Source organism: Prionailurus bengalensis, chromosome D4 (assembly GCF_016509475.1).
Source record: "Prionailurus bengalensis isolate Pbe53 chromosome D4, Fcat_Pben_1.1_paternal_pri, whole genome shotgun sequence".
In the NCBI taxonomy this organism is placed as follows: Eukaryota; Metazoa; Chordata; class Mammalia; order Carnivora; family Felidae; genus Prionailurus; species Prionailurus bengalensis.
Window position 1 is genome coordinate 66,944,172 of NC_057359.1, and position 27,207 is coordinate 66,971,378.

The following is a 27,207-nucleotide window of genomic DNA, read 5'->3' on the forward strand; positions in this document are numbered from 1 at the left end:
GCAACACGTTCCCAGTGTCTGTACTTTACTTTTTGGAGACCAGTCTAATTTTATTTCTGAGCTGAAATCAAGGATCAGACGCTTGACCGACTAAGCCACCCAGACACCCCTTAACTTATTCTTATAATTTAAAATTTCTATCTAGTTCTGAATCTTTAAGTTTGCCTATGATCTCTTTTTTGGGGGGGCAGATATTTTCCAACACAGAAGTAAGTTTTCTTATTTCTGTATTTGATTATTGTTTCTGTTCTAGTGGTTTTCTTCTTAGGACCATTGCTCATTCTTTTGCTATCATCTTCTAAATTATCATTTTAATCCTGATAACATTTTCCTTGTATTCAGGAAGTGTTCTTCCAGTGTATCTTCCATATCACTGATTTAGTTTTCCTCACTGCTGGTTCTGTACTTGACTACTTCTTTCTATTATTCCGGTTCTTCCTTCTCCCAGCCATATTTCTTTTCATTTCTACTTGTGACCTTTGTTTTTTGTTTTTTTTTTTTTAACGTTTATTTTTGAGACAGAGAGAGCATGAACGGGGGAGGGGCAGAGAGAGAGGGAGACACAGAATCTGAAGCAGGCTCCAGGCTCTGAGCCATCAGCCCAGAGCCCGACGTGGGGCTCGAACTCACGGACCGCGAGATCGTGACCTAAGCTGAAGTCGGACGCTTAACCGACTGAGCCACCCAGGCGCCCCTCTACTTGTGACCTTTGTATCCAGTTCTAGTGATGGTGTCTTAGTCACTTTGGGCTGCTATTACAAAGTACCATTGACTGGATGCCTTATCAACAGGGAACATTTACTTCTTACAGTTCTGTAGGCTAGGAAGGCCAGATCCAGGCATGTGCAGGTTCGGTATCTGGCGAGGGCTGGCTTTCTGTATCCAGCCATCATCTTGCTATGTTCTCACGTGGTGCAAGCAGGGAGGAGCTCTCTGAGGTCTGCTTTATAAGGACGCTAATCCCATTCATGAGGGCTCCACTCTCATGACCTCATCATCCTCCAAACACTCAACTCCAAATAACAACGATCACATTAAGGATTGGGATGTCAATATATGAGTTTTATGGGGACACAAACATTCAGTTTATAATATATGGAGAATTTTTTATAATAAAAGTAGATTTGAATTCCAGTTCTGCCACTTACTTGGTATGTGACATTTGGCATGTTACTTAACTTTCCTGAATTTCGATTGTATTTATTATGTATAAGATGGGACTTGTATTACCTACTTAATAGTATCATAGTGATTCACTTTGGTCACATCTGTTGTACGGTTCCTGACACAAATTTATTTATTTATTTATTTTTAAGTGTATTTATTTTGAGAGAGAGAAAGAGAAGGAGAGAGGGAGAGAGAGAGATTGAGAGAGAGAGAGAGAGAGAGAGAGAGAGAGAGAGAGAGAGAGAGAATCGTAAGCAGGCTCCATGCTGTTAGTGCAGCTCCTGACACGGGGCTCAAACTCAAAAACTCAAGATCATGACTTGAGTGGAAATCAAGAGTTGGGTGCTTAACCGACTGAGCCACCCAGGTGCCCCCCCGACACAGATTTACATGTTTAATAAATGATGTCTGCTGCGGCTGTTGTGGACAGTATCCTCCTTGATGTCTTCATTATTAGCTCATTCTGTTTTCTGTTTTTCTTTCTCATTTCTGTTTGCCTTTCCTCTCCTCACTTTTTATTCCTGTTTGCAGAGAACATATTTTATTCCATTTTTTTGAGGCTGCTACAATTTTCTTTAAGATTTCAAAATGGAAATATTTCCCTTTTTCAAATGTTTTTCATAGACTGGTGGTTGTTGAAGTTTGTTTACTCATCTTCAGTAGAAAATAATTCTCTCTTGCTATTTGCCACCAGGTAGAGTTGGAATTTCCCTTTGACACTATTCAGTGTTTACTTGAGCGCAGGTGGAGGTCACGTTGATTTGCACAGATCTCAGCCCTATTTGTCTTCTCCCAGACGTTTATCTTGTCTGCCCACACATACATATCTTTACTCTGAATCTTCCATTTCCTTACCGTGGCCTACAAGGCCTGACAGTATGATCTGGTGCCCGGTGCCCCCCAGCCCACCACTCTTCCTACTCTGCCCCTTGCTAGTTGCTGTAGCCACAGTGGCCCTCCTCCTTTCTCTCCTGCCAGGCATGGTCCCATATCAGCATCTTAGAATTTGCTATCACCTCTTGCCTGGAACATCCTTTCCTTAGATGTCGTTTGTTTTTTGTTTTGTTTAATGTTTTTATTTCTTTTTGAGAGAGAGGTGGGGGTGGGGAGACAGAGGATCTGAAGCAGGCTCTGCACTGTCAGCATAGAGTCTGATGTAGGGCTCAAACTCACAAACCATGAGATCATAGCCAGAGCCAAAGTCAGAGGCTCAACCGACTAATCCACCCAGGCACCCCTTTCCTTAGATAGTTTTATAGATTGTTTTCTCCCTGTCTTTGATTCTTTTGCTCAGATATCATCTCACCACTGAGACCTTGCTTACTCATCTTCTCACAATGCTTTCCCAACCCCAGCACTTTCTATCCCTATTAAAAAGTGACTTTTTTTTCTTAGACTTCATATTCTTTATTTTTACTTACTTCCTTATTTGTCTGTTTGTTTGTTTTCTTATTACTGTATAAGCTCCATGGAGGACAAGGGTGGGGACTGGGTTTTGTTCACAGCTCCGTCCCCAGTACCTAGATGGGTAGACGGCTCTGGGCACTCAGAATGAAGGTGTCTGATGCAACCCTCTTCTGTGGAGGCGGGTCGCCCCCCTCTTCTGTCTAGTTCTTGGACTCTGAACCAGTGATGACGAGAACAACTCCCATCTCTGGCACACACTTCTATTAAGCTATCAAAGATTTCCTATCTTTTTCCCACTTTTGGTGGGAACCAAGTCTTTGATCTTCATTTGCTCATTGGTACTGAATCAACTGCATAACTGTTTCAGCACGAGGCAGGGGGGGTTTCTGTGATGGCCCAATAGAAAAGATCTTTGCCTTCCTCAGCTTCATTGCTGATTTCTGTGACCCTTACTTGCTTCGTACAAACTCCCCAGCTCTCAACAGGTGCTGAGTCTCTTTATGATCAGTTCCTCTCAGGGTGCCTGTCTTTGTAGGCTCTCTCTGAGCTTCAGAGCCAATAATAGATACAATTGAAGGATGTTTATTTGATACACTGAAAGATGTCTTAGTAACCTAGTGTGCATGATGAAAATGGACTAAATGGAGCTCCCCTTATGCCTGCAAAAAGTTACAGCCACACACCTCCCAGCCAAATGGATTGTTGCCATGTTAGTCCCCCGGTGTTATGTAGGAAAGGTCCAGGAAAGTGAAGATTAATGTTAACACATTTTCTTGTGCTAGTTATTTCCAAAACAATTGTTTTTTGAACCCAGGTGGCACAGGTGTACTATGGTGGCTGTATGCAAAGCAAAGAAAGTCTCCCAAAGAAACAGTTATTCCTGAACAGCTTCAGATAGCTGAAGACAATCTTCGGGCTCTCCTCATCTATGCCATTTCAGCCACAGTGTTCACAGTGAGTATGGACTTGGGCCAGCTATCTTCTAGGTTTGTGTTTTTATTCACAGGGTCATTAATGAAGCAGAAACTCACCTCTGGCTATTGCGTGCCTAACCCCGATCTCCCTTAGATAAAAACTGCCCCATGGTATGGAACACTAAAGAGTCTTCAGAAGGCTTTCCTAATGGAACGTTTTGTTCTGTACTGCCCACTTGTTGAGAGAGGATTTTCACTTAGAATATTCACATTATCATTTGTTAGGAAGAACATATTATTTTCATAATACAATTCCTTTTTAAAAAAATGAGTTTCTTTACTAAAGTATGTTAAGAAATATACATATCGTTTCATTTACCTGTTTGCTAATTATCTTCCCATGTTTTCCCTTTAAACTTTTTTTTTTTCCTTTTTAAACTTTTAACAACATTATTCCAAATAAAAGTGATCTTTGTTGCCTGGGCACTATACAGTAAATTACTAATGAACATGTGCTTATATAATATGTATTTATATCTTTGGTCTGTCTCCTTCTCCTCTCTGAAAAAAAAAAAGGAACACAATCTCAGACCACTTCTTGGACCAATCCCAAGCTTTTAGTTGAGCTTTTAGAAGTAAAAAAATGAAGCCACCATAAAACCATTGGTGCCAAAAGGTATTTGTTTGTTATTATTATATAAATATTTACTAATCATTTTTAAGTATAGTTTTTTTTAATGTTTATTTTTGAGAGAGAGAGAGAGAAAGAGAGAGACAGAGCGTGAGCAGGGGAGGAGCAGAGAGAGAGGAAGACACAGCATCTGACGCAGGCTCCAGGCTCTGAGCTGTCAGCACAGAGCCTGATGCGGGGCTCGAACTCATGAACCGCGAGATCATGACCTGAGCCGAAGTCGGATGCTTAACTGACTGAGCCACCCAGGCGTCCCACAGTACAATTTTGTTTTTTTTTTTTTAAGTACAGTTCACCTGCTCTCACTCAGACCATGATGAGGGTGGGCAGGAGGTAAATGCGACATGGACTGTGCTCTGTAGGTGCTCTTTTTTTTCTTATGTTTATTTATTTTTTTTAAATTTTTATTATAGAGAGAGAGAGAGAGACAGTGCAATTTTTATTTATTTTTGAGAGAGAGAGAGGAGAGAGAGTATGAGCAGGGAAGGGGCAGAGAGATGGGGAGACACAGAATCCAAAACAGGCTCCAAGCTCTAAGCTGTCAGCACAGAGCCAGACATGGAACTCGAACTCATGAACCATGAGATCATGACCTGAGCCGAAGTCGGACACAACCAACTGAGCCACCCAGGCACCCCTCTTATGTTTATTTTTGAGAGATAGCACATGCCTGCATGAGTTGGGGAGGGTCAGAGAGCGGGGGGACAGAGGATCCCAAGCTGGGTCCATCTGCTGATAGCAGATAGCCTGATGCGAGGCTCAAACCCACGAAGTGTAGGATCATGACCTGAGCCAAGTCAGATGCTTAACCGACTGAGCCACTCAGGTGCTCCTAGGAGCTCTTGGTCTGATAAAGGAAATGAGGTACAAATACCTCCTGTGCTTTTGTAGTCATGGCATATGGTCTTCTCCCCTATTTTCATAGTGACAAGCATGTATGTATTCAAATAAATGAAAAGCCTCATCTTGATGGACAAACAACACATTTTGATTCATAATGAGTAGAAAAGGAAAGGTAGGAGAACTCGAAAGACTTATTAATACATTGAGAAATCCTTTTGTGTTTGCTTTAAGAACATTTTCAATATTCAGTTGAGGATGCTAAGTGCTGCAAGATGGATAAAGTATTAAACTCAAAATGGATAAAGGACCTAAATGTGAGACAGGAAACCATCAAAACCTTAGAGGAGAAAGCAGGAAAAGACCTCTCTGACCTCAGCCGTAGCAATCTCTTACTCAACACATCCCCAAAGGCAAGGGAATTAAAAGCAAAAGTGAATTACTGGGACCTTATTAAGATAAAAAGCTTCTGCACAGCAAAGGAAACAACCAACAAAACTAAAAGGCAACCAACGGAATGGGAAAAGATATTCGCAAATGACATATCGGACAAAGGGCTAGTATCCAAAATCTATAAAGAGCTCACCAAACTCCACACCCAAAAAACAAATAACCCAGTGAAGAAATGGGCAGAAAACATGAATAGACACTTCTCTAAAGAAGACATCCAGATGGCCAACAGGCACATGAAAAGATGTTCAGCGTCGCTCCTTATCAGGGAAATACAAATCAAAACCACACTCAGGTATCACCTCACGCCAGTCAGAGTGGCCAAAATGAACAAATCAGGAGACTATAGATGCTGGAGAGGATGTGGAGAAACGGGAACCCTCTTGCACTGTTGGTGGGAATGCAAATTGGTGCAGCCTCTCTGGAAAGCAGTGTGGAGGTTCCTCAGAAAATTAAAAATAGACCTACCCTATGACCCAGCAATAGCACTGCTAGGAATTTATCCAAGGGATACAGGAGCACTGATGCATAGGGCCACTTGTACCCCAATGTTCATAGCAGCACTCTCAACAATAGCCAAATTATGGAAAGAGCCTAAATGTCCATCAACTGATGAATGGATAAAGAAATTGTGGTTTATATACACAATGGAATATTACGTGGCAATGAGAAAAAATGAAATATGGCCTTTTGTAGCAACGTGGATGGAACTGGAGAGTGTGATGCTAAGTGAAATAAGCCATACAGAGAAAGACAGATACCATATGGTTTCACTCTTAATGTGGATCCTGAGAAACTTCACAGGAACCCATGGGGGAGGGGAAGAAAAAAAAAAAAGGTTAGAATGGGAGAGAGCCAAAGCATAAGAGACTTAAAAACTGAGAACAAACTGAGGGTTGATGGGGGGTGGGAGGGAGGAGAGGGTGGGTGATGGGTATTGAGGAGGGCACCCTTTGGGATGAGCACTGGGTGTTGTATGGAAACCAATTTGTCAATAAATTTCATAAAAAAAAAAAAAGATGGATAAAGTATTATTGGGATTCAGAGAATAATCCTTCCCTGATTTGAAATGAAGGAATTTCCACCCTGTTTCAGTTTCTGTTTTTACTGCTTATAGCGATAACTGGGACCTTTCTCTGCATTCTCTCCGTACAGGTTCTCTTGTTCCTGATAATGCTGGTTATGCGCAAACGTGTCGCTCTCACCATCGCCTTGTTCCACGTGGCTGGCAAGGTCTTCATTCACTTGCCGCTACTAGTCTTCCAACCCTTTTGGACTTTCTTTGCTCTTGTCTTATTTTGGGCATACTGGATCATGACACTTCTTTTTCTTGGCACCGCTGGTAAGAAGCTATGTTGCTTCTTTCTCATAGTGATGAATTTGATTTGCATTAAAATATTTTAAAACATCAGCTATAATTCTTAAGACATTTATTGACCAAGGTCTAACAGCCGTCAGAACCAGCGTGGTTATGGCTTTTCAACAACCCATTCCTAATTCATGATTTTTAGATCATCCTAGCAAAGTAGATCTAAACCAGTTCATGGCTTTGAAGTAAACTCCAGTACTGATTCAGACTTTTGGATTGATTCTAAGATGAACAAATGAATGCAGAGCTCTCTGGAACTGCCTTAAACTCCCATTACGGCCCAAATCTACCTACTTCCTTGGGATTCTCTAGTTTGGAAAAGATCTGAACCTAGGTAGAATTCCTGGTGATGATACTGTTCAGAGTTAGACTCTCAGACTTGTTGGAGCCACTCTTAATATGAGAGAAAGACAGATACCATATGTTTTCACTCTTATGTGGATCCTGAGAAACATCAGAAGATCATGGGGGAGGGGGAGGGGGGAAAAAGTTACAGAGAGGGAAGGAGGCAAACCATAAGAGACTCTTAAATACTGAGAACAAACTGAGGGTTGATGGGGGGTGGGAGGGAGGGGAAAGTGGGTGATGGGCATTGATGGGATGAGCACTGGGTGTTGTATGGAAACCAATTTGACAATAAATTTCATATAAAAAATATATCAAAGTTTACACTTAAATGGAATTAATTGTGAGGAGTGGGGTAAGGGTAGTAAGTTTGTATGTAACTTCTCTGGCCATTCAGCATGCATTTACCAATTGAATATAATATTAATTTCTGTATTTTGCAAATAACTTAGGTCTATAATTATTGGAAGAGTAATAAAATAGCTCCAAAAAAAATTGAAGTTTGAAAATTCATGCCTAAATTAAATGATGTGATGGAACTATATTCAAATAGAACACCTTTTAAAAGCTATATGATGCCTTTGGGGAAAACAAAATGCTTAATTGTACAATGTCTGGCTTCACAACTTTTCAAGTGATAAGTAATTTTGTCTGTTAATTAAAGAGCACTGTGATCATAACGTTTGTGGTTTGGGGGAAGGGGCCTATTTTTGGAAATTAGTTTCATCTCTTATATTCAGTAGCCATATTTCTTGGTTTGTACTTTATGTGCTTCTTCTTTCCTTCCTGGATATTTTCCTAGGCAGCGCTGTTCAGAATGACCAAGGCTTTGTGGAGTTCAGAGTTTCTGGGCCTCTGCAGTATATGTGGTGGTACCATGTGGTGGGCCTGATTTGGATCAGTGAATTTATTCTAGCGTGTCAGCAGATGACTGTGGCAGGAGCTGTGGTAACCTACTATTTTACCAGGTGAGAATTGATACTTGTCGGAAAACTTAAGATCATCTAAGTGATTGTGCTTGAAGGAAATGGAACGGAAGCTGGTAAACAGTTTCATTTCTTTAAAAAATAATTGGAAGCGAATATTGGGAATGCAAGCTGGTGCAGCCACTCTGGGAAACAGTATGGAGCTTCCTCAAAAAACTAAAAATAGAACTACCCTACGACCCAGCAATTGCACTACTAGGCATTTATCCACGGGATACAGGTGTGCTGTTTCGAAGGGACACATGCACCCCCATGTTTATAGCAGCACTGTCAACAATAGCCAAAGTATGGGAAGAGCCCAAACGTCCATCAATGGATGAATGGATAAAGAAGATGTGGGGTGTATATATATATACATATATATACATATATATATATGTATATATATATACATATATATATACATATATATACATACACGCATATATATATGTGTGTGTATATATATATACACGCATATATATATGCGTGTATGTATATATATATATACACACATATATATATGCGTGTATGTATACACACACACACGCACACACACACACACAATGGAGTATTACTCAGCAATCAAAAAGAATGAAATCTTGCCATTTGCAACTACATGGATGGAACTGGAGGGTATTAGGCTAAGTGAAATTAGTCAGAGAAAGACAAAAATCATATGACTTCACTCATATGAGGACTTTAAGAGACAAAACAGATGAACATAAGGGAAGGGAAACAAAAATAATATAAAAACAAGGAGGGGGACAAAACATAAGAGACTCACAAATATGAAGAACAAACTGAGGGTTACAGGAGGGGTTGTGGGAGGGGGGATGGGCTAAATGGATAAGGGGCACTAAGGAATCTACTCCTGAAATCATTGTTGCATTATATGCTAGCTAATTTGGATGTAAATTTAAAGAAATAAAAAATAAAACAAGTTAAAATTAAAAAAAAAATGAAATAAAAAGTAATTGGAAGCAAATATGACAAAATGTTAGAGCTGATGATTCTGGTGGGTAGTAAAATGGGAGGCAGTGATTTTAAGCTTTCTACTGCTCTGTAAGTTTCTCAAAAAATTAATCAGAACAGCAGGTCATGATAGAACTTCAATTCTATTTAGCCAGAGAATAAATCTTACAGTGTCTTATGTACTTTGGCATTATATAAAGGTCCATCAAAGGACAATAGGCCTTTTTAATTTGTTTGGATCAGAACAAGTATTGTGACTCTCTTTCCTAACTTGAGAGCTGAATATAAGCTTGTAGGCTTTACAATTTTCTATTATAATGAGGTACCAGGTCTCGATTGTACATCTTTTTTAAGTTTCATTTTTTGATTGTACATTTAACTCCATAAATATTTACTAGTAAAAGCTTTCAAAGCACAGTATCATTTTATTGAAAGTCTTAGAGCATAAGAACCCCATGAAACTATCATAGGAAATGAAACATTAATTTTATCTGGTACATCTATAGCATTTGTATTAGTTACATGTTACTTTGCCATTTTGTCATAAACCTAGACTTTTCTTAAATGAACTGTTTTCACTGCATTGGGCTCTAAACCATTCCTGCACTTAGCCTTTGTTTTAATTGTCTTTTTGGTTATCTTTCAAAAAGGGATAAAAGGAATCTGCCATTTACACCTATTTTAGCATCAGTGAATCGCCTTATTCGTTATCACCTTGGTACTGTGGCAAAAGGATCTTTCATTATCACATTAGTCAAAATTCCACGAATGATCCTTATGTACATTCACAGTCAGCTCAAAGGAAAGGTAAGGAGAAAATTCTTTTCTGGACTTAACTGTGGTCACATTCTAGACCTCAGCTCTGCCTATAGTAAAGCTCCCAACCATGTTCAGTTCATAGTTGTGAATGTTTTCTTCATAATCCTTGCAAAGTAGAATCCAGTCCTTCTGCCTTGTCCCACACTCTTGCTTACGTTGTGCTCTGGCAAAATCCATCATATCCCTGGTTTCCCAAAATGTCCTGTGCTTCTTGCCCTCTGTGTTGATTCACACCTTCCTCCCTGGAACCTCTTCCCTATCCCTGGCTGTGGAGATAACATGCATTTCAACATGGGTTAGATGATATGCCACCTCTTCCTAGAAACCTTCCTTGATTCTTCCTTCTCCCAGATGATGTCATCTCTCTCTGTTCTCCACTCTCATAGTATCAATCGCATATTCTGATTCTGACCTTTTTTTATGTTTAGCTTTTTTTTCTTCAACTATAGTATAAGTTCCTTGCCGATCTCATGTATCATACTCTATCTTACATGCAATAGGTACTAAATATGTGTCAAATTAAATTGATTAAAAATAATTTAACCATTACATTTTGAGGGAAAAGAGGGTAGGTGGGTATGGAGGTCTTGAAACATAGATTGTGATTTTTTTTTACTTTATTTCTTTTTCTAACATTTAGAATATTCTGTATGTTGGTTTTTAATTATTTCAATTTTTCGTCCTTTCCAGGAGAATGCTTGTGCTCGATGTGTGCTGAAATCTTGCATTTGTTGCCTTTGGTGTCTTGAAAAGTGCCTAAATTATTTAAATCAGGTAAACTATTTTAAAAATAAATTGAACATTCACTTTCAAAGATAGGTTGATCATTTCTTCTTCCAAGATAAAATAATTGAGCTTAACTGAAAGATGTTATATATTTCTCATGGTGTTGTACATTGTTCCTTGATCAGGTATATCTATTTCTATCATATTCTTTTATTTATTGATTGGTAGATTGATTGATTTGAGAGAGCGTGCACACATGCATGTAAGCAGGGGAGGGGCAGAGGGAGAGAGAATCTTAAGTAGGCTCCACACTCGGTAGAGAGCCTGGGATTATGACCTGAGCCAAAAATCAAGAGTCGGATGCTTAACTGACTAAGCCACCCAGGCACCCCATATTCCTATTTTTAAAAGTAACATATGTTCTTAGCAAGGCTCGTTATTAATTAATTGTAACATGAGGATAAAATATTATTAGGGTTCATCTTTCTGGAAGAACATTTATCTCTTATACCTTAATTTACATCCTTTCATCTTTGATTTTCCCTAAGAATCTGTCTACTCTAGCCATGTTTCTTTAATTCTTTTAAATGTTGTTTGAGAGGCGCCCGGCTGGCTTGGTCAATAGAGTGTGTGACTCTCAGCCTTGGAATTGTGAGTTCAAGTTCCACATTGGGCATGGAGCCTACTTTTAAAAAATGAATGAATGAATGGATGAATGAATGCTGTTGAAAGCTTTAGTTTAGTGGAAAGACATTATGACACTTAAACTCATTTTTTGCTGCTGTCTACTATTGTTCAAAGCTAGTGTCCTCCCTATCCTGGTACTTTTTTGGGAGTCCAACTGCTTGAGGACTATGATCCTGGCCTAGGAGATATTATCAGAGGAAGAGCTATCATTTCTCTGGTTAAGTGAAGGAATTGGTATTATGGGTTAACATTTCTTAGGGAGCAGGTTGGTCCTCTGTCGTTCTGTGTCTGGGCACCCGGGACTTGCTATGAAGCACTCTACCCATGTTTCCTTCATCTTCCTTTTTTTTTTTAACCACTTCTCTCCATTCCTTAAAAATCAGTTGTGATGTACCAGTGCCCTCATCTAATAGAGCAAGGATACAAATGGACTTCTTACCATTTACCCCTCAGTGATTGAAGAGTAGCATTGCATTTTCCATTCACTCAAGGACAGTCAAAAGATGGTAGTCCTGTTGGCCATGGTGTTGAGCTTGCCTAGAGTTTGCTTTATTGCAGCTCTATGGTTAATATGAAAAAACTGGCATGACATTTCATTAGTAAAAGAAGTTCTTGTAGATAATAATACCGTATGGATGGGAAGTGTTTGGAAAGTCATTATTAAAATAATCAGTAACAGCCATAGAAATCTGAAAAATTAACATTCTTTAAAATTTGGTTTGGGACCAAGTCACCCTTGTCAAAAAGTTGATGGATGAATAAAAATAATCATCGTTACATTGTGTACCCATCACTAAATAGCTTATCCACAGAGAGAGATGCTGAACCCAGCTCTCTATTATCAGTTTCTACCAGCTTTCCACAGGCAACTTTTGCTCTCCCAATTTCCTAAACCTGCCTGGAGTGACTTCCTTCCAACACTTGAATAACTCCTACTGATCCTTAATGATTCTGCCTGAGCATTACCTCCACGAAGTCTCCCCTCAGTACCCCATCCCCTCTGCTGAACTTTCGTAGTGCTGGTTCATACCTCTGCAAAAACACTAAGAACATCAACATGGAAAATGTCTGTTTACCTCTTTATCTCCACCTTCAGACCTTTAGCTCCTTAAAGGCAGAGATCCTATTTTTGTCTCTCCAGAAACTATCACAGTGCCTGGTACACAATAGGTGGTCTTTGAATGTTTTCTGAATGAATTGTTAATCAGTGAATAAATATTCAGATTTTAAAAGACTAATTGGTTGATATAAAGCCAGAAGAAAGCATCTCAAAAAAGAGGTGTGCAGTTATGTTGAAGGAAGAGAACACATCACATGATGTTAAGATGTTCAGTAACCAGGTGAAAAATTCCAAAGTTTTCAGCTAATCCCAAGCTAAACGTTAGTTAACAATTTAGTACCTACAGTCCTGAAACATATCTGAACTTCAAGTTGTTCTTTCTTGCACAGGTTTTTGTGATTTATTTATTTATTTATATTTTTGAGAGAGAGAGTGTGTGTGTATGTGTGTGTGTGTGAGAGAGAGAGAGAGCAGGGGAGGGGCAGAGAGAGAGAGGGAGATAGAATCTGAAGCAGGCTCCAGGCTCTGAGCTGTCAGCCCAGAGCCCAGTGCAGGGCTCGAAGTCGTGAACCACGAGATCATGACCTGAGGTGAAGTCAGATGCCTAACCAACTGAGCCACCCAGGCATCCCGGTTTTTGTGCATTTTTAATCTTCTTTAGGTAGGTCTGATGTTTGAAGATTCAAGAGAAGCACTAAAAGAGGAATAAATAAATGAGTGAAGGTTTAGGGAGAGTAATTCTGAACTAATACTTAGTTCTGTTTGGGAATATGAAATGCTCTGATATGAGGACTGATTACCCAGGGTGCTTCATGTCTCCTGTTTTCACAGGAATTTCACTCAAAATGAGGTCAACATATTGAAGACATTAGAACACTTCCTCCCATGACAGGTTAAGCATAGGTATTGGTTGCCAGTGGAATTTTTTTAAACCCTTGTTGCTGTGGAATGTTTCAGAGCTGGGTGGGCACCCATCTGTTTGAAGTATTCAAGATGATAGGAATCATGGCAGTGCTGAATAGATGAGATCTAGGGACTTTTCTGAAATTTGAAAAACCAGCAGGGTCTAAGAGTCTGATCTGCTGGTGTTTGAAGGGGCATTCTTCTCAGTGCTGCCCTGTACATTTGGCAGTTATGAGATTAGTGCTTTGCTAGAGATCAAGCCAGAGCTGGCACTGAGATATCAGGCGGTTCACACCATCCCTTTTGTCTCTGCTACTTATCACTGCTTTCAGAAAATGAAGTTCCATACACATAGGATTGAGTCCACACTATATAGCCTTGTTGGAGAAGGCACAGTGGATAATTAGGAGGATATTCAGTGGAGAGAGCCCAGATATTAAAGGTGTGTTTCAATCCTAACAATGTAACTGTTTGGCAAGCTCAGTGAAACTTTGGGAGTCTCGGCTTCTTTCTTCAGTGAGTGGAGAAAAATACACCTATCCTCATAGGCTTTAGGTAAGGATGAAATATAATGCAGATAAATCAACTCTTACAGTGCCTGGCTCTTGGTCCTCACTTAGTGTTAATCGCTCTCCCCCGCTCCCCTCATTTTATTGTTTTATAAAGAACTCCCAGGGTTTTTACTCTAAGATAAGAGAGCTCTGGCCAAGATAAAACAAGAGGTTGTTCTAAAGATGTATCTATTTTCTCTAAAAATAAATGTAATGTAAAACACCGAGGAGCTTGTAAAACCAAGACAAAACAAAACATTACCCATGATCTCACCATGCTAACATAACAGTTACTTTTACTGAAATATTTACTATTAGCTTTCAGAAAAAGTTTCTAATTTTTCACTGCAGCATGGTAATGGCTTATCAGACTTTACTTGTAGACTGTTTTATCAGTGGATAAACCTCAATTGTAAAATGGTGGTAATAATAGTATCTTTAGTGCCCATTACCATGAGGATACAGAAAGATGGTATCTCCCATACTCTGAGTACGCACCTGACACAGCAAGTCCTCTGTAATGCCAACTGTTCTGTAGTATAGAATAGTTCCATATAGTATAGAATAAGTTCTAGATGTTCAGGGTTGGTTTCTTTTACATTTTTTTTAAATTTTTTTTTTTTAACGTTTATTTATTTTTGGGAGAGAGAGAGACAGAGCATGAACGGGGGAGGGGCAGAGAGAGAGGGAGACACAGAATCGGAAGCAGGCTCCAGGCTCTGAGCCATCAGCCCAGAGCCTGACGCGGGGCTCGAACTCACGGACCGCGAGATCGTGACCTGAGCTGAAGTCGGACGCTCAACCAACTGAGCCACCCAGGTGCCCCTCTTTTACATTTTTTAATATGCACTGGTTTTTATTTTTCTCTTGTCGGGTCTTTCAAACTTTTTTTTATGGTTTTGCACTTGACTTTGATGCTTAGAAAGATTTTCCCCACCTCAAGATCAAATAATTATTCTAGTGCTCTTCTCTATAGTTTTTTAGAAGTTTACTCTTTTTTTTTTTTTTTATAAGGAGGCTCCATGTCCAACGTGGGTCTTGAACTCATGATGCTGCAACCCCAATATCAAGAGTCACACATGCTCTACCAACTGAGCCAGCCAGGTGCCCTACTTTTTTAGTTTTGGGATTTAATCAGTTATCCCAGAACCAGTTAATGATTAACCTGTTCTTCCTTCTGCTGTGAAATGTCAATTTGATCATGTATTAAATTCTTACCTATCATGCTTGAGTATGTCTCAGGACTTTCTTTTCTGTACCATTGATCTGCCTATGCTTTTATCAGTATGCCAATATTTAGTTACTATAGCTTCATTGTATACCCCAAGTGTCTTATAATACAAATCCCTCTCATTCTAATTTTTCAAAAATTTCTTGTCTAATCACCTGTTTATCTTCTGAAATTATCTTTGTACTGTTCAATAAGATACAGTGAAATAATAATACTAATTATAATGCCAGCCAGTATTTACTGAGCACTTACAGGCACTGTGGCTCACACTTTATTGGCAGTGGCTCCCATTTAGATATCTGTTTTGTCTAACCATTTGGCAATGGTTAACAATTAGTTAATGCCCGTTTGCATTGTTTTCCTCCTATCCTCTCTTTTGCTGTCGCTCCTGAGATCAGCATACAACTTGAAGTCAAAAGCCTTGAGCAGAGCTGGACAACACAAACTGTCTGGGCCAGTTGAGGCGTATCACGTGACTCATGGAAATGAGTGCAGCAGACAGGGTCTAAGGCAATAGAGAGTGGCAGAGACTGGTAAAATGGGGAGTTCATATTCTATCCAAAGAGGGCTGTCCCTTCTTAGCTCTTGTACACTTGCCAACGGGAAGATTTATAGACAGTTTCTAACTCTTCCAATTTTTCAAGAGAAGCCAGAACTCTGGATGTTTGCATTTTATGTCCTGCTATTAAAATATATATATATATATATATGAAAAAGATAAGTGAGTGGGCCAGGGCAAATATGGTCTTTGGGCCACACAGTGTCATTTGTCCATGGGCCGCCAGTTTGTCGCAGTGCTTTAGAGAATTGGGAGGATAGCAGTAGAAAAGAGTGTTGATATGGAGGCAGAGTAGGCCAGAGTCATTTTGCAGCACAGTATGAAGTCCTGTAATCCAAAGCCATGCTCCACTGCCAAACTGCATGGAAAATACAGCTGGCTTCAAAAAAGAGCTTTAGATTTTCAAAATAAGCCATTAATTATTTATAGCATAGGTGCTGGAGCTTTGCACATCAACAGAGTGAACTGTGAACTGTTCTTTGTTTCTGCAGGTGCTTGTGTTAATGTGACAGTGAAGGTGATTGCATATCTCATCTAACAGAATTTACTTTAGGTAGAGAGACTGTTACAACTAGAGTCTGTTTCTTGTGGGCATTGGATTACTCAGGCCTTGCTTTACTTCTACACCACTTGGAGATAGAGCATTTAATACTGGAAAGTATCTGCTCTCTGGCCACCAAGCTTGTAAGATAATAAAGCTCTTCTCTACGTAGTATGAGTGGGAGTTGCAAAGAATATTTTTTGAGCACCTACCACCTGATACTTTACTAAGCACTTAATATATATTATTGCTTTCTCCCCACTATAAGGAAGGCTCATTTCCTCTGTCTTATAGATGAGAAAGTTGAGACTAGCATCTTGTGGCAGAGCATATGGCCTAGAGGTGGATGAAGGTTTCAAATCTAAATTTGCCTCATTCTTGCCATGATATCCCCCTGTTTCCCATATAAATACATACCTGTTTTATGTACATAAGGAAGACTAAAGTATAGATTATTACAGAGAATATGCAAACATCTCAAACTTTCATGTTTCCTGCTATAAACTAACACAAGTGATAGTTTTAAAGGCAATCAATGTAAGATTTGCATATTTTAACTCTTATTTCCCTTAAAAACTCTTAAGAATTTAGAACCAAACTAAATGAAATCTATGGTATAGATTGGACTTTGTGCCCCCTCCATTCCTTGTTCAAAATAACAAAGGGATCATTTTAATTACTTTTTCCCTTATTTAATTTATAATCCACACATAGAGTTTCACATACCTGTTCCCTTTTTCCTACCATTGTTATCTAGCTTGCCACTATTAAGTGAGTTATTATATAAATACTTTAAATTAAAATTTTTTTTTTAACATTTATTTATTTTTGGGACAGAGAGAGACAGAGCGTGAGTGGGGGAGGGGCAGAGAGAGAGGGAGACACAGAATCGGAAGCAGGCTCCAGGCTCTGAGTCATCAGCCCAGAGCCCGACGCGGGGCTCGAACTCATGGACTGCGAGATCGTGACCCGAGCTGAAGTCGGAGGCTTAACCGACTGAGTCACCCAGGCGCCCCTAAAGACTTTAAATTTAAAGAGAATCTCAAGATCCACATATTAAGAAAGGAAAGCTTTCTTATGTAGAATGTAGAAGCTATGTTCTGGGACATGTGGCCAAGCAGGCCTGGGTTACCCACACGGTGACCTTCAACCCTAACATTTTCTTCCACAGGACTTTTTCACCTCATCCTGTCGCACAAAAATCTTACCAGGGACCACTTGTGCTAACTGTCATCCTTTTAAAAATCTTCCTGGGTGGTGATCACCTTTTATGTTGTTTCTGGGAATTAAATAGTCTTAAGCCTATATCCTGCCTGAGTAGATGTTGGGCACTGGCTAAATGTTAATCATTGATGGTTCTCTGTGGGCACTTTAGTGCAAGATCAGGAGGGCTGTCAGAGAAGAGGTAGGTGGGCTTAAAAAATCTCAAGTAGTTGAGCAGAAAGTTCAGAGAACACTAATAGGGAAAGCCACAAAGAACTCAGAATTTCTTGAGAACCTTCGTGTGAATCCTTTCAGACTAGGATGTAAAGAAGTGGAAGAAGATTTCATTGCCCTGCTGTGATCTGTAGCACAATTTTCTCCTTGAAGAGGTCACCTTGACCTTTGCATGTCACATGCAGCTCATCTTCCTGCCCCGGGAGTGGAAGAAAGAGCTTATAAAATATCCACTTAACTTTTTTTGGTTAGGTTGAATACAAAGGAGTTGCACAGATCTGTAGGAATGTTGCCAAGAAGACTAAATTTCTGTGAGCATATCCAACGCTGGAACGCAGGAGTAGAGAAAAGAAATTACTGCTGCCTCCTTCTATGTCCACAAAAAAAGAAACTGCTCTCAACGTAGATGGGACGTGTGAGGCCAGGTGGGGAGAGAAGAAGTGAGAAAGGAGGAATAATAATTTCTTCTGAAAATGAATGAGGGCAGCAAAACAGCTTTTATGGTTGGGCTTGGAGGTGTTAGGCCCTCTCTGAGTCAGCTGGTCTGATGATAACAAAGGACAGATTGGAAGTATGTGGATCCTCTCTTGCTTCTGTCCCTTTCAAAGAAGGTCATGTTCAAACTGGGAAGGGTAAAATAACATAATTAAGAGTGAGTTGTCGGTCCTCATTGAGGAGGTAAGTTTTAAGACAGTACCTACATGATTTAAATGGGTTTTCCAATATCCCTGATTCTAGACATTATATGCCTTCTTCTTTTTTTTTTTTTTTTTTTTTTTTTTTGATTTCACGAAGCATCTCATAATCAATATATAGTTAATATGGCAGGGTATTTTCCCCTGAAAACTTGTTATTAAGTAACTGGTTCATTAGTCTCTTAATCATGTCTCAGAATAAGGGAAAATAAGGTATTTTCCTTATGGGATGTTGTGTCTCAGATCACTATAGACATTTGTCAGTCATTGAACTGAAGAATTATAGTGAAAGGTTGTATGTAGAGAAAGGTACTAAAAGACTAGAAATGAGAAACTGGGGTTCGTATTTCAAAAAGGATAAGAAGATGGGTTCCATAGACCGTGAACAAGGTTGATATTGATCCTGGGCAATACTCTAGAACAAGGGACGGCAAAGCTTTCTTATAAAGGACCAGGTAGTAAATATTTTTGGCTTTGTGGCCATACAGACTCTGTCACAACTGCTCAGTTCTGCCATTACAGCGTGAGAACAGCTGTGCTAAACAACACGTAAACAAATGAACATTGCCGTGTTCCATTAACACTGCTTTTTACAAAAGTAGGCAGCAGGTCAGATTTGCCAACCTCTACTTTCGAATACATTTGAATGGTTTTGTGTGTGTGTGTGTGAGTATGTAGAGAAGTGGTCAGTCTTGGTTCTTTGAGAATAAATCGGGCCTGGGAAGTTCTCCATCATTTTTCAACAGAGTTATTGTTACATAAGATCAAAAGTGTAGTTTATTTTGAGGTCATTGAGGCATTTGGCAGAATGTTTCAAAAGAAGCTATACAGAAGATGGAGAAATGTGGACCACTGCAGTTAAATAGTTAACTCTTTGGTGCCTGCTGTCTTTTAACTGATAAGATGACCATATATGAGCGCAAGGCAGAAACGAATGCTACCAGAATAATTTAACAGTATCATTTCTTTAAAATACTGTCTATATTAGCTTTTGAGATAAAAAGAACTGCAAACATAATGTACTATATTCTGATAGTAAATTACCCCAATTTGTTTGATGGAATTATGTATATTAAAATCATAATTGTGGTTTTTTTTTAATTCTTTTTTAACGTTTATTTATTTTTGAGACAGAGAGAGACAGCATGAACGGGGGAGGGTCAGAGAGAGAGAGAGGGAGACACAGAATCTGAAACAGGCTCCAGGCTCTGAGCTGTCAGCACAGAGCCTGACGCGAGGCTTGAACTCACGAACTGCGAGATCATGACCTGAGCCGAAGTTGGGTGCTTAACCAACTGAGCCACCCAGGTGCCCCAATCATAATTGTGTTTTTAAAAGAGCGTCATTATTTCCTGCTGCTCCATTGCTGAAAATGTAGTGTGTCCCACTCAGTACAGTCTTCATTCCTTGCCCCTGAAATAGTCTGCATTTTTTTTTAATTTTTCTTTTCAACGTTTATTTATTTTTGGGACAGAGAGAGACAGAGCATGAACGGGGGAGGGGCAGAGAGAGAGGGAGACACAGAATCTGAAGCAGGCTCCAGGCTCCGAGCCATCAGCCCAGAGCCCGACGCGGGGCTCGAACTCACGGACCGCGAGATCGTGACCTGGCTGAAGTCAGACGCTTAACCGACTGCGCCACCCAGGCGCCCCAATAGTATGCATTTTTAATCAACAAATTTAATGGTACAATGGCAAATTAAATTTTTGTGACTCAAACTTCATCTTCATACCAGGTTCCTATTAACTAACAAGCATACAGTAGGAACATTCAGAAATTAAAGGCTGTCTCTCCCAAGTTCAGTGTTTAAAGTGGGGTGGCTTCCAGTTATGGAATGAGTAAGTCCTGGAGATGAAAGTCACAGCATAGGGAAAATAGTCAATGGTATTGTAATAGTATATGGTGACAAAAGGTAGCTGACTGGTGGTGAGTATAGCATGAATTATAGAGTTATGGAATCACTGTATTGTATAGCTGAAACATCACGTGTCGACTGTATTTAAGCTAACAAAAAAACCAACTTTATAGACAACACAGTGTAAAGTAAGCCCTTTGTGTGTAGCAGTTTTCCAACAATTTAAGTTGGTACTAGACCAAAAATTCCTCAGGACTATAAGTTTTAGCCACAAAGTCTATAAACTTTCCCTTCCTAAGATTCAGATGTATTTGATGTTATAGTACTTATTCACATTTCCCAGAAAATGCCAGCCGTCTTCTAGAATGCAGTGTGAAAAGGGGGGAAAAATCAGAGTCTGTGACTGCGGGTCAGAGAGGACACAGAGCAGAAGCAGGTATAATGGAATAAAAGTGTGTCAGCTGGGACTCAGTACTACAAGGGACAGAAAGGTAGCTAGCTCAGTCTGGCCTAAAAGGAGAGACAAAGATAAGGGGGGAGAGAGAGTGGGAGGAGAGGGGAGAGATTTTTAGCAATGTATTCACTTCTCTGGCTGAAAAGTCCAGCAATCTGGCTAGTTCCTAATCATGCAGACATCATGTGACAGCTGTCACCAAGTACTAGTAGGGTTTCTCTCTGCTCTCACCTCCATGATGTTAGCCTCACCCTCCGTTACACATTGTGACCCCCAGCAGTTTTGGGTTCTTCCCATCGTGTTGGCAAAACAGCCCTCGCAGCCCTCACATCTCGCTATCCAGGAAAATCAGAGAGCTGCTTTGTCAGGAGTTCCATGGAAGAGAAAGGAAACTTCTTTTTCCCAGAAGCCCCAGGGAACATCTTTTACTTTCATTGGCTCTATGAGTTTATGTACCAGTTCCTGAACCAACCGTTGAGAAGGTGGGTAGAACATGTTGATTGGCTCACATCGATCAAGGCCTGTCCCCAGAGCTACAGGTAGTGTCCCTGACTCAGACTCTAAGAGAATGGGGAAGGACTGTTTTCTCAAAGGGGATTCAGGGTCCTGCTCCCAGGAAGGAGGGAGCAACAAACGGCTGTCTACCACAAGAGCTGTGAGAAGTGACAGCATGAAAGGAAACACCAAAGAGGAGATGGCAGATGTTCCGGATAAAACAGCACAGCATCCTTATGCCTTTACATATTTGTGTAGCTTTTAAAGCATCACTAAAATGGTAATAATGCATCACTGATATTCATAGTGATGAACCTGAGACATCCAGGAAAGGTTAAATTATGTTTGATTTACTAAGACAGGGAAGAAGTTAATGGATGTTAGAAAAATCTGTGTGTGTGTTAATAAACGTCAGTGTTTTAAAAAGGACTAAAACTAAGCCAACCAAAAGCTCTTTTTACCATATCAGGCTTTTTTTTTTTTTTTTAATGTCTTGCATTTCCTTGCACTTAATCTTAACCTGTACCTCACCAAAGCCATGGGTTTAACTGTGGACTATTTGAATAAGCCGTGTGTTCACTGTATTTGGTTTATATCTTAACGAGGTAAAATCACATTTATTAATGAAAATATTGTTTTTTGCCTTGTCCAGAATGCATACACAGCCACAGCTATCAACAGCACCAACTTCTGCACCTCTGCCAAGGACGCCTTTGTCATTCTTGTGGAGAATGCTTTACGAGTGGCTGCGATCAACACGGTGGGGGATTTCATGTTATTCCTAGGCAAGGTAAGACCAAATATGTTATCTGGGACATACAGTGAAGTTATATATATATATATATATATATATATATATATATATATATATATATATATATATTCTTTCATTTGAAAAATGTCTAGCTCATCAAAAAACTATTAAGTAAAATATGTAATATAAAGGAAGCACTTACAAAGCCCTTAATATGCATCAGGCACTGTTCTAAGTTCTTTACATGTATGGTATTCATTTAATCCTAACAATAAATTTGTAAAGGAAGTTATATTATCCTCACTTTACAGATGGGGAAACTGAGGTACAACAGTTCAGTAATTTGCACATGTTCCTCCTTACGTGATTCGGTCTGTAAAGAATTCAGAAACAGCCTGCTTAGTGGTTAGGGGTACTATATCTGGAGCCTGACTGCTTGGATTTAAATCCTAGCTCTGTCACTTACTAGCTGTGTGACCTGAGGCAGGCTACATAGCCATTCTGTGCCTCAGTTTGTTCATCTATGAAACTGGGATAATAATAGAGCCAAACTCTTAGGGTTGTAAGGATTAAACTGGGTAATACATGTAGTGTACCTAACATGGTGCTTGATACATTGTAAATTCTCAGTGAATGTTAGCTGTCATTGTTACTACGTATAAACTCCTTTAAAACAGCTGTGAGGCGCTAGAGTGGCCAAAATGAACAAATCAGGAGACTATAGATGCTGGAGAGGATGTGGAGAAACGGGAACCCTCTTGCACTGTTGGTGGGAATGCAAATTAGTGCAGCCGCTCTGGAAAGCAGTGTGGAGGTTCCTCAGAAAATTAAAAATAGACCTACCCTATGACCCAGCAATAGCACTGCTAGGAATTTACCCAAGGGATACAGGAGTACTGATGCATAGGGCCACTTGTACCCCAATGTTTACAGCAGCACTCTCAACAATAGCCAAATTATGGAAAGAGCCTAAATGTCCATCAACTGATGAATGGATAAAAAAATTGTGGTTTATATACACAATGGAGTACTACGTGGCAATGAGAAAGAATGAAATATGGCCCTTTGTAGCAATATGGATGGAACTGGAGAGTGTAATGCTAAGTGAAATAAGCCATACAGAGAAAGACAGATACCATATGGTTTCACTCTTATGTGGATCCTGAGAAACTTAACAGAAACCCATGGGGGAGGGGAAGAAAAAAAAAGAGGTTAGAGTGGAAGAGAGCCAAAGCATAAGAGACTCTTAAAAACTGAGAACAAACTGAGGGTTGATGGGGGGTGGGAGGGAGGGGAGGGTGGGTGATGGGTATTGAGGAGGGCACCTTTTGGGATGAGCACTGGGTGTTGTATGGAAACCAATTTGACAATAAACTTCATATATTGAAAAAATAAATAAATAAAAATAAATAAAAACAGTTGTGAGGGAATGAGACTTACCTACCTATCCTTAAAGCATCTGAAAAAAGGTATTTTTTTTCTATACTATTAAAATCTGCAGAATAATAAATAGCAATATAATTGGATTTCTTTGTATCTGTATTTCAAACCATAAAATGCTCAGAAAATTTGAAAAATTGAGCTGAGCTGACATCACTATAATCTAATAATAGCATTTTTATATATGCCCTCCCAGTGTTTTTCTTAATAGGTTTATATTTCTATGGTATAATAATTATAGCCTACATACCAGTTTGTTCTGTCCTTCTTACTTCACATTATATCATATACATTTTTCATATTGCTTTGATAATCTTCATAATTAGTCATTCTCATTATTGTCAGTATTTCATCAAATGCTATTTTTTTGTTATTGTTATGTATGTATGTATGTATTTTGAGAGAAGGAGAAAGAGAGCGAGCAGGGGAGAGGGGCAGAGAGAGAGAGAGAGAGAAAGAGAGAGAATCCCAAGCAGACTCCACGCTCAGGGCAGAGCCCAGCATGGAGCTTGATCTCATGACCATGAGATCATGACCTGAGCCGAAATCAAGGGGCAGATGTTTAACTGACTGAGCCACCCAGGCGCCCCCATCAGATGCTATTCCTAAACATTCTGTTGCTACCAAACACTTAGGTTACTCCAGCCACTGTGTGTTGAAAATGTTTTTGAAAAGGAAAAAATATTTGGTGTAGAGAGGCATGGAAAGCACAGTGTGGTGTTAAGTTCTCAGGCAACTGTCATCTAAAAAGAATGATAAAACTGTACACATAGTTCTTTTGGAAATTTGTAATTAAACTTACATTATGACTGTTGGATTTATTATTGTCATGTTTTTACAATAAGAGGAAATGTTTTATAGTAAGGATTTAATAAGTTAATCTGTGTCAAGGAGTATAGTGTTGATAACAGTGTTACTGTTATCAACTATTGCTATTATTTATATGCTATATGACTGATTTAGGAAGGCTTCAGATTTTTTGTCTATTGTCTATTTTATGTTTTACATACTTGTATTTATCCCTGCTACTAAGAAGGATGTGAAGCAACTTAAAATAAAAACATATGTACACAGAGCAATTGAAATAAAAGAGGGCGCCTGGCTGGCTCAGTCGGTTAAGCATCTGACTTTGGCTCAGGTCAGGATCTCACAGTTTGTGAGTTCGAGCCCCACATTGGGTGAGTCAAGCCCTGCTTTGGGTAAAACATGAGCCCTGGGTGAGCCCCACTTCTCTCTCTCTCTCTCTCTCTCTCTCTGCACCTCATTCGCTTGTGCTCTCTCTCTCAAAAATACATAAATACATAAAAAATAAAAGAGAAGCCATATATCGGAATAACAGAAAACAATGTGGTAAAAAGGGCAATTTTTATATCTCTTTTCTTTTTTTTTTTTTAACTTTTGTTGTTTTTAATTAAGTAGTCTCCACGCCCAACATGGGATTTGAACTCATGACCCTAAGATCAAGAGTCGCATGCTCTACCGGCTAAGCCAGCCAGGTTCCTCTATCTCTCTTTTCACTTCATATTATGTCATGAGCATTTACTATTTTATTAAAAATTTTTTAAACATGGTTATACAATTGTATCATCATTTCTTTAACCAAATCTCTAATTTTCTTTTTATAGTTAAACTGTTCTCATTCTACTAATATAAAGTGTGATACAGTGAAGCCATTGTATGCAAACCCTTGCCTGTGTCAATCCTTATTTCCTGAGGCCAGAATCCTGGAAGTGGAATCAATGAGTCAGAGTACCTAATAGGTTTCTGGATGTGCATTACCAAATTGCTTACCAGAAACATGAAAGTTTGAATAATACAAAACTTATAACACTGTAAGAAAATTACTTTTAAAACATAGAGAGATAGACTTTTTTTATTTGATTGATTTATTTTTTAAAGTTTATTTATTTATTTTGAGAGAAAGAGAGAGAGAGAGAGACAATGCGAGTTGGGGAGGGGCAGAGAGAGAATCCCAAACAGTCTCCGTGCTCTCAGCGCAGAGCCTGATGCAGGGCTTGAACTCACGAACAAAGAGATCATGACCCAAGCCAAAATCAAGAGTCGGACACTTAAGCCAACTGAGCCACCTGGGTACCCCAAGATAACTTTTTTTAAATTGAGATATCCAAAAAAGAGAAAACAAATAAGAGGGGAAAAAAGTATTTTAGTTTCCAACATACTAAGATAAACATTCTTCAGTTTTCTTTTTTAAGACTGTAGTTCTGATCACAGAACACAGTAAATCTTTTAAAAAGAATTTCTTTCACTGCAATTAAAAGTAGCTGCTGGTCGGGGCGCCTGGGTGGCACAGTCTGTTAAGCGTCGGACTTCAGCCAGGTCACGATCTCGCGGCCCGTGAGTTCGAGCCCTGCGTCAGGCTCTGGGCTGATGGCTCAGAGCCTGGAGCCTGCTCCGATTCTGTGTCTCCCTCTCTCTCTGCCCCTCCCCCGTTCATGCTCTGTCTCTCTCTGTCCCAAAAATAAATAAATGTTGAAAAAAAAAAATTTAAAAGTAGCTGCTGGTATGCAGAAATGGTCCCTGATCAGATAATTCACATAGGTAGATCACAATAAGCATTATAAAAGATGGTGTCAGGAACAAACTATGGATAACACGCAACAATTTAGATAAATCATGAGGGAATATTGCTGAGTGAAAAACATTAATCCCAGAAAATTAAAAACTGTATGATTCCATTTATATAACATTCTTATACTTTTTTTTTTTCAATGAAGTAAGCTCTACACCCAACGTGAGGCTTGAACTCATGGCCCTGAGGTTAAGAGTCATATGGTCTAAGTGAGCCAGGAGGTACCCCAAATTATTTTCTCTTACATACCTTTTCTTTTTTTTAATTAAGTAAGCTCTACTTCCAAAATGGGGCTTGAACCATTTATAAACATTCTTAAAATGATAACATTATGGAAATTGGGAACAGATTTATGGTCACCCAGTTAGGGCTGGGGTTGCAGGGAGACATAGGGGAAGTTATAAAAGGCTAAAGTGAGAGATCCTTGTTATGATGGAGATGTTCTGTACCTTGTCAGTATCAATGTCAGTACTGGGGTTGTGATATTGTACTCTAGTTTGACAAGGTGTTACTGTTGAAGGGAACTGGGTAAAAGGTACATGAAATCATTCTATGTTATTTCTTACAATGAAATGTGAATTCAAAATTGTCTCAAAATATAAAATTTAATTTTAAAAACCCTGAATTTAAAAGAAAACAGAAGACAATTCCATGGATTCCATTTTTGTGGAACCCCAGTGGTTTCATGGAATGGCAAATTAGATTTAGGAGGGATCTTATCTCCCCTAGTTTAGTGGCTTGTGATCTGTGACCACTAGCCTATTGGGTCTTCACAGGTAAGAACAGAGATTTACAAACTATTTCAACATTTTCAGGTCTCATAGATATTGCATATTAGCCCAATAAAACTATCCAAAAAACCCCACAAAATCTGAAGCTCTTCACTTCTGTGTGAAATTATTTTATCTCATTTGCTAATACTTTTTCTAACATTAATTATTGGTAGTTTATTTGGTGTTGATTAATAAAAATGATAATATGAATTATTACTTGTACGTGCTATTTTACTGACAAAATCTTTTAAAACATGAGCTCCATGTGGAAAGGGCATCGCAAATACAAGATTTATGGTGGAAATGAAAGAAACAAACAAAGATTGCTAAGCACTGTGTTAAATGCTTTCAGAATGCTTATTTTAACAATGGGATGTATGTATTTTTATGTCTCTTTTAAAGGTGGAAAACAGATTCAGAAAGGTTACATGAACTTGCTTGGAGTCACAAAACTAAGAAGTATTAACTCTGTGATTCAAATCTACATCTTTCTGATTCTAAAACTAGCACCCTT

The 27,207-nt window shown here is 39.2% G+C and overlaps 1 protein-coding gene across 3 annotated transcripts in view; it reads left to right on the forward strand.

Moving 5' to 3' along the window:
- Nucleotides 1-27,207, forward strand: part of SLC44A1 (solute carrier family 44 member 1) — a 206,114-nt gene that overhangs the window by 123,601 nt on the left and 55,306 nt on the right. For all 3 annotated transcript variants that reach the window (XR_006295036.1, XM_043566212.1, XM_043566211.1), the window contains exons 8-13: nucleotides 3,389-3,528; nucleotides 6,625-6,811; nucleotides 7,986-8,151; nucleotides 9,774-9,930; nucleotides 10,633-10,716; nucleotides 21,789-21,926. Coding sequence is in view for 2 of the 3 variants with exons in the window: in XM_043566212.1 (XP_043422147.1) it covers nucleotides 3,389-3,528; nucleotides 6,625-6,811; nucleotides 7,986-8,151; nucleotides 9,774-9,930; nucleotides 10,633-10,716; nucleotides 21,789-21,926 (872 nt within the window). In the remaining variant the exon portion in view is untranslated. The remainder of the gene's footprint in view (nucleotides 1-3,388; nucleotides 3,529-6,624; nucleotides 6,812-7,985; nucleotides 8,152-9,773; nucleotides 9,931-10,632; nucleotides 10,717-21,788; nucleotides 21,927-27,207) is intronic.